The following is a 13,238-nucleotide window of genomic DNA, read 5'->3' on the forward strand; positions in this document are numbered from 1 at the left end:
ATACTGGCACCTCTTTTCAGAACAGGGAAGGCTTGCCAATGTGCCTCTTATTCATCTTAACAGACTGCACAACTAGGGCAGATAGCTCTTGCCGGCCTCACTTAGGAGGGTGAGTTATATGGAAAAGATAAAGACATTATTTACTCTGAGATTACTATTTAATACTTCGTGAAATTAGACAAACCATTCTTCCCAAAAAACAGGCTAGAACCAAGGTGACTTCATTATGAACACACACATCAGTATTTTTTGTATTTTATTAAATTAAAACCACACAAAATTTAACTGCACACAAGAACACACATCTGATATTCCAGTGTCATATCTCACAAAAAAACCTCTTGCAAAACTCGTCCCTTTTATGAGTAGAAATCCAATATGCAAACAGTTCTTTAACCGAAAAGGCCTTAACTAATCAAAACAAGCTGAATTCCCCTTTCTAGGAATACATCATAACCACACACAGACACACACAAGGTTCATAGGCAAGTTCTGCAGCCCTGAAGTAGATAAAACTTTCACAGCAAACTTGCCTATGTTTGCAGAGTAAGTAAATTTCTATTTCATCGTTTGTCATTTACAAGCAAACTTATTTAATATTTTTAAATACTTAAAACAAATTTCACTTTAACAAGTATTTACAAAATCTTTACTAAAGATCAACATCCTGCATAAAGGTGACCTCAGGGATTCATAGTTGCTACCATGCTACAGTTTGCACAGAAGGGGTAAAAAGGCCATTGCTAGTTTTGGAAGGCTTATACCTTTTATTGATATAGCATAAGGACATTAACCTATGGAAGGCAGAAGAGGTCATAATTTCAGTGCAATTACCCATTCATGACTTCTTTTAAGTACATCAAGAGGACGAGTCCAAAAGACTTGGGTTTTGAATTATTGACTGTTTAGTTCTGTAAGAACTGATTTCATGGAAAGTTTTCAGGCCATCATATCTGTCTTCTACTGGTGATACGAAGAAGTTGCATAGGGACCTTCCTCATTCTCCTCATCTCTAAAAAGAAAATGATCATAATCATCAGGTCAGGAGCATACTATGTCTCGAAAGTAAAAGTGTAACGAAACTGCAGGTGACCAGTTTTCCTAGTGGATCTAAAAACAGGCAAGGCTAGCCTTGCCTAACAGGAATATCTGCAGAATAATACTGTAATTACGCACCTCTGGAGTCCCTGAGATGTCAAGAACATAATGCTGAAATCAAGTAAAGCTGTGTAAGTTCAACATCAGAACATATTTTAAAAAGTATTCTTGATCAAATCAGTAAGAAAAACTTAAATGAAAACAAGGCTGAGGGCATGCTGGAGTTCTTGCACTGTTGCTTTTAATTTCTTCTTTTTAAAAAGTAAAGGTCAGTTAGAGGTTTGTTTCAACATTTGGAATGGCAGGAGGGACAGGGAGACCAAAGGAAGCAAGAACAGGAGCAGCTCATCACCCCATAGCTGTAGGTGGGTCTGGGTCCTGATGCTGCAAGGCTATTCCTGATGTATACTTCCCTTGCATCAACCCCCATTGAGACTGATCACTTGGATTTTCTTAGGAAAAAGGAATTGCTCCCAAGTGCTATTGTTAATACAATAACTGGATAAAGCAAAGTAATGTTGCTTTTAAAACATCCTCAGGAAAATCAGTCTGCCTTGTCTACCTGACAAATTGCCTTTAAGAGAAGGAGTTATGTAAACCTATTGCAGTCCAGCATCCAGTACTAAATCAAGGATGCCAAATTCCCCAGAGGTCATTGCTTTGTACTACTGCAGCTTCGAAGTTTTGTTCCTCAGAGTCCAGCCTTAAAGCTGCTGCCAAGTTCAGTGTTTTGGTAAGAACAGAAGGACTTTACAGCTGCTACACTGTGAAAGGATTACTTTTAATATTGTGAGTACCTCATACAAAGGTACAGTTATCCAAATAATCTAGGAATGTTATACGGTAAAAAGCAAATATTTCAATATCAAAACCATGAAGACTTTTCCCTAATAAACATGATTATTTATCTACAATTCAAATTTCATATAACCCCCCAAAACAGAATTGAAGAACCCTACAAACTAACCAAACAGCAGAGTAACTTGCACTTGTCTTCCCCAGCAAAATTATCATCTTAATCCAAAGGCACAATATGTCTTTTGCTTAAAATAATCTTGCCAAAAAAAGAAACTTCAAGAAAAACAACTTTGGGATGAAACTGGTTGTTATTGCAGGGATGTGTGGTTACAGTAGTACTGGGAACAGAGATTTAGCCTTTACATTAGTGATGCTACCAACCCAGTACCAAGGACGCAGATGATCTGTATACATTTAAACAGTGTCCTTCATTATATCCAGTTCTGCACCCAAAACTGCCATGGGACACTATAATTTTAAGAGCATATCTTTTGCAGAAGCTTTGCCTGATACATGGCATGACATTAAAATAAGAAAGCAAATAACTCACGTTTAGTCAAAAAAGCACTAAACCACTTTTACTTATAAATTCTCTCAAGACATTTTCAAGCTTTTTTCAGAATTGAAATCTATCAACATACCAAGCTTGTAAGACTGAACTGCAGGATTGTAAAATTCAACCATAACAACTTAGCCAAAGTGAAATATTTCAAGTTGTTCATTCTGGAGCTCCAACATGTGCCCTTCTGGAGCAATGGGTGTAGCCACACGTGCAGGACTTAGCTGCAAACAGCAATATCCTGCTAGCTTGTGTGAGGATGAAGAACTTTTTTATTTTCAGACCTTAGACTCCAGTGGAGGAGAAACTTACTTTTTATGCTCTACACTGGAAATTACTTTGTACTACTTAGTTTTGTTATGTTTCTTGTTTTAGGATAATAAAATGTTGCAGAGCTACACAAAAAGACCTTCCTTCTAATCAAAGGCTGCCAGAATCAGATTTTCAGTCATTCTTCTTGAAAGCCTTATAAGAATACCATCCATCCTGACATGGCAACAGCCAAACACTGGAATGAAATGAGTTAATTATGGGTGAATATAGAGAGCTGAAGAATGATGTTATATTAGCAGGTCTTCAGACATCCAAGTACCAAACCCACTGTCTAGGCTGTTTGTCCCCACCTCCCTTGTGCAAGGTGCACTGGGACACGGGTGGCAGCTGGCAGCAGAAGGCCAGCACTGGGGTTATGGCCAGCTCTGAGGGGCTTCTCCACAGGCCAGGGACAGGAGAACTAGAAAGCAGTTTGTTATGCTGGAACTGATGCAGGGCAGTGACTGGTGCAATGTGCAAAGCACATTCCTGACCAAGGCTTGGAACTGCTCAGCAAGAACAGCTTCTGCTCTTCTGTCCCAGGCTGCAGTGCCAGGCTCTGGGAGGTCTGCAACACTACCCCAAACCAGGGTAACACCCAGGGAATAATACTCATGTAGATCTTAAACCATACATAGCAAGTATAAGTGTGTTCTGATGGTTTAAAAACAAGCTGAGCTTTATATGAAATAAAAATATATAGTTTTAGCTCTGGTCTGTGACCCACAAGCACCACCATGGCAGTGTGTGTATGTTTAATGACCAAACAATTTACCTCACTTTTAAGAAGCTTAAAATAGCAAAGTGGTAAGTCACAGGAACATTCTCGTTCAGGGGCTGGAAAAGGAACAGCACAGCATTACAACACCCTGCAGGGCTGTCTCTTCCCGTTTGCTGTCGCCACTTTGCCCAGTGGGTTACAGGAACTGAAAGAAGTCTCCTGCAAGCTGTGCTGTGCATCAGCCACACATAACCACTTCTGTAAAAGCAAGGACACCTGACTGCAAGTACACTCAAATGCTTGGATGCTTCTAGAATGCACAATTAAACAAGGCAGCAATCTGAGTTGTTAGTTTTGGGATGTCGGAAAGGATTCTCCACACACAGCCTCCTTTATTGAGGCATCACTTTTCTCAGCTGATAGCCAATGAGAGTCAAAAATTACTGGGCAAATTATCTCAATTAGTTACAAGTTTTGAAGGCTTCAAGACCATAATTTTTCCCAGGTTCATGTCATCTGCTTTGCCTTGGCAAGCGAGCAGATGACAGTACAAGGTGCTGTTCCTGTGCTGACACCAGTTTATATTGGCTTGAATCACCATCACTGATTAGAGAGGCTCTGTTCAGTTACAAGGTTTTCAAAATTAGACACTCCAAGGCAAATGCAGAAAGATGTGGCCTGTTCCAGAAGCACAGTATATGGTTTAAGTCTGTCTTAAGGGCTCTATAAAGAGCTTGCATTACACATCTGGTGTTCAACTATCTCACAGTTAACTATGTGATACAAAAAGCATCACTAAAATAATTTTCAGTTTCAGTGTAACAGCATTTTGGGCCAGGTGAAGCACCTGTGAAGCACTATATTTTCTCAAACTATCACAATTGCTTTTATTCCATGTGTTGATACAACTAATAATGAGTATTCTTCCCTAATATACAAATACATGAGTTAATAACATTTCTACAGACAACTGTATTAATCCTTTTACATTTCTTTTGCCCTACTATAAAAACATTGCTCAAAACAGAAAGGCTTTATTGCCTTGAGCTGCATCTTGGGTGAATATGCATGATTAATGATTCATTACCTCATGATTTCTTGCTCAATGAAACTCTAGTAAAAGTACTATTGCATGCAGAGGTAACCATGTGCTTATATAAACTCTAATAGTGAAATGCAGCTGGCACAAACATTCTATGACCTTTTATGCTCACCTGATTGCATAGCTATTATAGTTTAATATCTAGTCTAAATCTGCAACTATGTGCTCCCCAATTTTTCTACCTAAACTTTATTCCTTTAAGAGCACTAAAGGGAGTGACTCCAAGAGTTCTGATTAAAAAGTGCAACTCCCTCTAAGCTGCCTTTGTAGCACAGGGCAGTTTCTGACCATGAAACTTCCATGTGTGGTTTAATCCAAATCAGTGCATGTATGCACATGCATTCTTGGCAACTTAAAGGCAGCTAAAGTAAAGAGCAATTTAGTAGATGTGGCTCTCACCATCTGTCAAATCAGACTTATGGTATGGGGAGAAGTTATGGCTCTTTAAGTTCAAGAACTGATAGTCTGCTTCTGCTTGCAGTTTTGTGAGTTCCAATGTCCCTTTTGGTGGTAGTGGATTAACTCCAGGTGCTCCTTTGTTACCCTCAAGGAGGCACAGAAGTACTCAGCACTGTTGGCACATCAAACTCTGAAGGGGCCTTGACAAGGCAATCTGAATACAGGCCAGAGCAGCTGGAAACAGCACTCTAACTTCATAAATGGTTTTCACTCTACGAATAGAAAACTTCCATATTCATGAGGCCGGTTTATGAACATGGCTGTCCAATTTCCAAAGGCTTCCTGCTCCAAGCAAGGGACACAAAGGACTGGGCAGGAAGGAGAACAGGTGCCTTCTGGGGAGCTGCTGGAGCACAGTAAGGAATGTTGCCTTCCAGTGTGGACCCAGATATACTTTTCAGCTGTGTACCATCAATGGTATCTCCTAGGTTTTTGGCAATGGTCTCTCTACTCCTGTTCTCTGCAGAGTAAACACTGGCTTTGGTCCTTTGCCCCTTCCTGCCAGACTGTAAAGGGGTCTGTCCTTTCCAGCTGTGTTGGAGAGCATAAGGCAAGGATGGCTTTTGTGAGCCATAACTGAAAGCCAGGAGCAGTGATGTGGAAGGGAACATTATGAAGATGCACAGGAAGCTATTTCTCTTCAGAAGCTTTGGGCAACATCCTGCTCAGCAGATTGCCTACAACTCTGTACTTTATGCCTCCTGTAATATCCTGACCAATAAAAATCTGCTGTATGTATAATTAACAGAATTACTTGCTAAATCTGAACAGGAGGTGGGAAAATACCTCATCCTCCTGTATACATTATTTCTTGGGAGATGACTTGGTACCAGGTCTGCATTTCCCAATTTATAACTAAAGCAGTATAGGAAATGGATATTAGTGGCAGCAGTGTACTATTTGTCTAGTGTCATTTTCACTGTTATTGGCTCTGCTCATGGTGCAGCAAGGTCTAAATGAATTTTCTTCTTTAAATTGGTCTGTCATTTTGTTGAAGGGATGTTAAAATAATTACCTTCCTCTGGCAGGGAGTGTGGTTTCCTGTTATGCAGTTTAACTGCTGGGTCAACACCTACTCTAATCTGTGGTAGGTACATACATCTAATGACATAAAAACCTGCAGCAGCACATTTTGATAGATGCTCTACATTGCATCAAATGTAACAGTGGGAATGGATGAGTTTGCACAGAGAAGGTTCTGAGTTCCAAAAGCTATCTTCCTTTCATGCAACCAATTCAAAAGAAAGTAAATGCAAGTGTGATAACAAGATGTGAAAGCATTTCAACCTTCCCTGAGATTCTAAACCAGTGTGCTGGCAATGGAGAGTTGTATGTGGGGATATTTCTCCAAGGGAGGTTTGTTCAATAGCTAAATACAATATACTGTTCTCCTTCAAACTTTTGTCTGCTGAACAAAGTTTTAAAGTTGCTGAAATAATTTCTTAAAGAAATTATGCAATTTCATACTCAATAAATTTGGTCGTGAAAGGTTACCTTCTGCTTCCCCTCAAAATCAGCGTGTGTGAAGTGAACCAAGATGGTGGATGAAGTTTTGCATTGAACAAATTTGCAAAACAAAGCATATATCTGCAGGCATAACTTCTCTCCAGCTCGCTGGTAAGAGAAGCAGTACCAGCCCCCTGCAGTCATATCTTTTACTGTGAGAAGGACCATCTCAGAATCCCTCATGAGGGGATTTCTGCAGGGAATGAACAGGCAGCCAGCCAGCCCTAGAGACTTGACTGTGAACAAGCTGAGGAAGCTTGTCCCAAGGACATGGAAAACAAACACTACTGAAGCCCTCCCTTGTTCTGAGTCTTTCTGTACTCTCCATAGGATACCTACATATGTGAGGGCATATGTGCCACTACTGTGGCAGAGGCCAGAAAGAACTGCTTTTCCTATGAGTAAATATGTGAGAGCTCCTGGCTGTGGAAATACTGAAGAAAATATGAAGTCTGCCTAGGCAGACCCACAAAGTGGGAGACTGCACAGGGAAAGGAGATAGGAAAGCTTAACTGAAACTGCATCATGGAGAATATTTACACAATGACGCAATTTGGGACAGAAGAAAAACAGAATAATGCCCTGCTGTACACAGTCAGCTTCCTCATAGGCCTTTGCTCAGTACTCTACCAAAAACTGTTTTTGCTTAAATACTTGCCTACTTACACAGCAAGACATCTTGGAGAATCCTGGCCTTGTGGCTTCTATGGAATAGTATTTGTACTCTCTAAACAATCTGTTGTGAGGCAGCCTTTCTAACTGCTATAGCAGAGCACCTGCTAATAATGCTGTGCTCTCAATATATCTGATACATGAGGATAGCAGGCACTTGCTGTTGACAAATAAAAGCCACAGATGCTGTCTGAGACCCCACAAAGAGGGGTCATCTTAGGTGACCCTAGGGTGAGATTAAGTTGCTTAACACCAAAAGTGACATTTACCTGACACTGTCATCTTTTAGTTTTCTGGCTGCTTGTTTGGATAACTTAATCTGCAAGTCCAATCGCTGTAGGAAATCTTTGGCAGATAATTCTTCTGGTGCAGTGGGCTGATTGTCAGGCTCTTGAGGACTGGGAGAAGAACTACTTTCTTCCTGAACTGCCACTAGTCCTTCATCACAAGAAGGGGAGCTGTCAAAAGTTTCATTCTCAGGAGACTCCAGTGAATTAAGTCCATTAAACAGTAATGGTTTCTCTGATATAACCGGAATATTCAGGGTTTTCCTCAGAAATATACAGTCATTAGTGAACAGTTTATTTGCCCTCTTTATTTGTTCCATCTGAAAAAGACAGAAAAAATATAAATTATTAAGTTTGGAAAAAGTATAAAGCACTAACTTTCTGAAGCATTATACAACCTTCAGTTAAAAGAACGCTATACTTTCTTTGCAGCAGCAATTATTTCAGGAAAGAATTTGTTTGCATTCAAAGGGATTTCAGAGTGCACGTTCTGTTTCAGTCTTGCTAACATCCTAGCTTTATGAGCACAATACTGCTTATTCCAAAGTCTTGCACTACGTAAAAGATACTTCCCTTGAACAGTCTTGCAGCCTCTATGCAGGCTCACAGGAACAGCCTACCAAAGAACAAAAATTCTATCACAAAAGTACTGTTGATTTGGATTTATATTAGAATAAGGCTCAGAACTGCTAGCAGCTCCTGGAGGTGAACTCTCTGGTAAAAATGATGCAGAATCCAAACAAGGAGGATAAAGCCACCGTGAGGATTCAACTTGTTGATGCAGATGGCTAAATTAGTGAAATGCTTAGATTTAATAATCCCATTTAAAAACTGAAGAGCTAGTATCCAGTGTCTCAAGTAAGAGAAGATCACTACTCTTCCAGCTCCTAAAGCTTGGAAACAATTTTTAGTAAGGCTCAAAGAGTATAAGGGTGCAAGTTCTCTCCCAAGCTGAGCACCATCTAAAGGGCATAAAGGAAGCTTTACCTGACTCATTACAAGTCATGAGACTTCTAATGGCCAAAGTAGAAATGTCAATTGTTAAAATCTCTATAGGTTGTCTATCTTGATGAGTATAAAAAAGTTTAAAATACTAGCTGGAGCTTTTCTGTAAAAATACAATACAGAAGCTGAAAACTGAGATCCTGCTGCAGGGGAGTTGGAAGGTGATGCTTCAATAGCTGATAAATAATGCACTGCACTGCTATTCTCTCTCCTATTTCACTGTAACTCTACCTCTGGTTATTTCTTCCTAAAATACCAGTTCATAACATTTGGAAGTCTGTACCTCTGCACTGAGCAATAATGAAAAGGAAAGTACTTGATTCTAAAAAGAATATCCCTCAGCAGGTTACTTTGTAGGTGCAACTCCTACAACTCAGTGTAACTCTGTACATTCAGAGGTGTATGAAGAGCAGGATTTAACAAGAGTTTTCTTCTTTTAGTGCTAAAAAGACTGAAGTAATGCCCATTAGCTACAAATCTATCACAGTGAAAGAGCAAAAGCTTCAGCACATGCTTAATATTTTAACTGAAGCCGTAAACTGGTGCTGAACTAATTAATCAAAACTACTTCTACTGTCAGTGAAATATAGTCCTCATCCTTCTCCCCTCATGAGGGATACAGCACTTGGATTGAACCATAAATTGGCTGAACCATAAATGTGAATTTCCAGTGTTAATTTACACAAAAGGAAAATACAACAAAATGCAAGTTGTAAAGATTAACAGACAGTATCCAGGGGCAGGGGTGAAGGGCAGAGGATGAGGCCAAACACAATGATCCCTCTCTCCCCCAGCATGGTATTTTCATCTGTCTTGAACTCCCTATGCCAAGTCATGCAAAGGCAGGCACTGGACAGGATGCCTCTGGCTACAAAGCAACTCCCAGTGAGGAAAACCACAGGGGAAACTTCTAAAACCAGTAATACTGGAGGCAATGGCAGCCAAAGATAATTCTGATGTTTCCATTACAACTCTCACTTCCAGCCAAGAATACACAATGCAGGAAACAAACAGAGGACTCTTATGGGGAAGTCAGTCCTTGTCATTGTGTGAACACATAACAGTCGGCGTTTTGCTAAAAGCAAATGTGTTTGCATACATTCCTACCCTGGGCTGAAACCCATTAAAACAGAAACACGAAGGCTGATTTCGCTGAATTTGCCATTGCTCTGAGGGGTATTTCATGTCAGTCTAACCTCCCTCAACTGCAGTCTATAATAATGCAGCTCTGGCTTCTTAAGCAGAACACTTATTAAATGAAATAACCAATGCGATGTTTGGGAAAAGGCCCAAAATATATACTTTACATCATTCACACCGCAAAAGCTTATCAAACTCATCTTATAAACAAAGTTTATAGTTCACAACTTAGAGCTGTTTGTACAGGTTCGATTCACAACTTCACTTCAGCTGAAAGGGAATTGTAAATTGTTTAGAACTGCCTTTTTTCTAGAAAACTACAATTTTAGTGATTTGTTTGTATTTTTCACTTATTGCAGTGGGCAAACAGACTTCTGAAGAAGAGTAACATGGCTAAAACATTTAGGCCAGAGACTTTGTATGGAAAGTCCTGCAAAAAACAAGCAAAAAAAATCTAACATCCAGGGAGCTGCTTTGCCCTCTTACTGAGCCAAAGTTTAATGTGGATCAATGTCATAGACACTGCCAACAAGAATCAGTCAGAAGTGGCATAATCCTTCAAAAGAGAAGGTAAATACTTTCAACCCTTTTCACAATGAAGGCTGAATGCTACTGAAGGTGATAGAAGGCTTTAGTAGATCTTGCAGACCAAGAGAAGGAAAAGAAGCCACTGCAGTCAGAACCTAATCATTTGGGACTACACTGTAGCTCTTCTAGAAAGAGCCCAACTGGAAGACGTCCTTTGCAGCTGATGTCAAAGTGGCACTGACTCTACCAGTGCCATGTTCATCAGCTGCTCAGCCTTGAGCCATTTCCTGTGTTGGGAATAATGAAGCTGCACATGGGAATATGGACCCCACACAAGTGGGAATGAAGCAGGGCATTCCATTTGGAATGGTGGTAGAAGGGCTTATTGGTAGACTTTATTGGACTCTGAATGTCCTAGGCTGGCATAAACCTTTCAGCTTATTTTACAGAAGTAAACTTTCTTTCTCCCTAGAAAGCGGGCAGAAAAGAAGCAACACTTTTAAATCAGTGGTATGTGTGCCTCCCCTCTGGGCTGGTAGGTAGATCACAACAAAAGAATGCTTAACCCTGAAGCTACTGAAAAAAATTATTTCTTGTTGTCACAGCCTGTGCGTCGAGCACAAAATAATGCTTCAAGATAAGTTTAATTGCACTGATTTTCCTTTTTAACCTGAAGTGAGTGTAGTGGTGAGCAGCTGTGTGAGCACAGGTTTTCTGGGTGGGAGCAGGTATGTCCCTTCCCCAGGCGCCCAGCCCGTGTCAGCCCCGGGCAGCGCCAGCTCCGGCCCTTTGCCACCAGCCTGCGCGCTGAGCCCCGGCCAGCCCGTAACTTCTGATGCCGGCATTTTAAATACTGAAACTAAAACTAACACCGTGCCCACACCGCTTCTTGCCCGCTGTGTGTAGGGAATCCCTATGGGACAACTTCTTGCTGTCACCTCGCGGCTCTGGGCCCAAGAACTGTCCCCGCTGTCCGGGGTACTGCGCCAGGCTGTGGAGGCGGTGCCTGCCCCATCCCTGGAGGTGTTCAAGGACGGGATGGAGCTCTGAGAAACCTGGGATAGTGGAAGGTGTCCCTGCCCACGGCAGGGCACGTGGAACTGGATGATCTTTAAGGTCTCTTCCAGCCCAGGCCAGCCTCCAGCTCTAAGCGCCGCTCCCGGCCCCGCGGGCGGTGCTCCCTTACCGTAACGCCGTACTTGAGGGCGATGCCCTGCAGCGTGTCCCCGGCGCTCAGCCGGTGCTCCACGTAGCGCTCGGCCAGCGGCGCGGCCACGCTCGCCGTGCTGCCGTACGAGCGGGCCTTGGTGCGGGCGAGCCGCTGCGACAGCTCGGCCTCCGACTCGGGCCCGCCCGGCGGCTCCGGGCGCAGCGCCTCGGCCATGCTCCCGCCCGCTCAGCGCCCGCGGCCCCGCGCCGCCGCCCCGGGCCCCGCTCCGGGCATCGCCCCGCCACCGGCGCCGGACACGGGCCCGGCCCCGGCGGAAGCCCCGGCTCGGCCCCGCAGCCCCGCCCGGCGCGGAGAGCCCGCATGCGCGGGGAGCGCCCGCCCCGCCGCCCGGCCGCGCCGCGGAGCCCGGCCGGGACTGCACGGGGCCGGGAGTGCGGCCCTGACTGGCCTGTATCCACCGCAAAGGGAGCCGGCACTGAGTGTCCCTGCACGGGGCCGGGTGTGCGGCCCTCACTGCCGGGTACACACCGCTGAGGGAGCCGGCACTGAGTGTCCCTGCACGGAGCCGGGTGTGCGGCCCTCACTGCCGGGTACACACCGCTGAGGGAGCCGGCACTGAGTGTCCCTGCACGGGGCCGGGTGTGCGGCCCTCACTGCCGGGTACACACCGCTGAGGGAGCCGGCACTGAGTGTCCCTGCACGGAGCCGGGTGTGCGGCCCTCATTGCTGTGTACTCACTGCTACAGGAGCCGGCACTGAGTGTCCCTGCACAGAGCCGGGAGTGCGGCCCTCATTGCTGTGTACTCACTGCTACAGGAGCCGGCACTGAGTGTCCCTGCACAGAGCCGGGAGTGCGGCCCTCATTGCTGTGTACTCACTGCTACAGGAGCCGGCACTGAGTGTCCCTGCACGGGGCCGGGAGTGCGGCCCTCATTGCTGTGTACTCACTGCTACAGGAGCCGGCACTGAGTGTCCCTGCACGGAGCCGGGTGTGCGGCCCTCACTGCTGTGTAACCACCGCTATAGGAGCCGGCACTGAGTGTCCCTGCACGGGGCCGGGAGTGCGGCCCTCACTGCCGTGTACACACCGCTGAGGGAGCCGGCACTGAGTGTCCCTGCACAGAGCCGGGTGTGCGGCCCTCATTGCTGTGTACTCACTGCTACAGGAGCCGGCACTGAGTGTCCCTGCACAGAGCCGGGAGTGCGGCCCTCGCTGCCGGGTACACACCGCTGAGGGAGCCGGCACTGAGTGTCCCTGCACAGAGCCGGGTGTGCGGCCCTCATTGCTGTGTACACACCGCTGAGGGAGCCGGCACTGAGTGTCCCTGCACGGGGCCGGGAGTGCGACCCTCACTGCCGTGTACACACCGCTGAGGGAGCCGGCACTGAGTGTCCCTGACTGGGGAGACTCCAGCGCCTTTGCCAGCTGCTGGCTCAGCAGTGCGGTCCGTCAGAGGGAGTGTAAAATGAAGTGACTTCGGGCGTATGCGCACAAATATGGAAGTCTCATTACGCCAGATTCATTGCAACAGTAAGACGTGGGAAAATTCATTCAAGGAAAATAACTTGTGACTTAGAATCACAGAACCCTTTGAATGATTTGGGTTGGAAGGGGCCTTAAAGACCATGTAGTTCCAAGCCCCGGCCTTGAGTAGTCATACATTCCACTAGATCACGTTGATCAAAGCCCCAGCCTTGAACGCCTGCACGGATGGAGCATCCACTACTTACCTGGGAATCTGTTCCACTGCCTCACTACCCTCACAGTAAAAAAAAATTTTTCTTGAGTCTAATCGACAACTACCCTCTTACAATTTGAACCCATTCCCCACTGTCACGTCACTACATGCTCTTGGCAGATAGTCTTGCCCCATCTTCAT

The 13,238-nt window shown here is 44.6% G+C and overlaps 1 protein-coding gene across 1 annotated transcript; it reads right to left on the minus strand.

The window, feature by feature from the left end:
- Window positions 1-239: 239 nt before the first annotated feature.
- LYSMD2 (LysM domain containing 2) lies at window positions 240-11,675 on the minus strand. The gene is made up of 3 exons (XM_066328440.1): window positions 11,374-11,675; window positions 7,497-7,834; window positions 240-1,012 (listed from the first exon to the last, which is right to left on the minus strand). Exons 1-3 carry the CDS (start codon window positions 11,569-11,571, stop codon window positions 961-963), a joined length of 588 nt encoding a protein of 195 aa, XP_066184537.1. The 5' UTR covers window positions 11,572-11,675; the 3' UTR covers window positions 240-960.
- Between the last annotated feature and the right edge of the window lie 1,563 nt (window positions 11,676-13,238).

The sequence above is a fragment of the Sylvia atricapilla genome, chromosome 13, assembly GCF_009819655.1.
Source record: "Sylvia atricapilla isolate bSylAtr1 chromosome 13, bSylAtr1.pri, whole genome shotgun sequence".
Classification (NCBI taxonomy): domain Eukaryota; kingdom Metazoa; phylum Chordata; class Aves; order Passeriformes; family Sylviidae; genus Sylvia; species Sylvia atricapilla.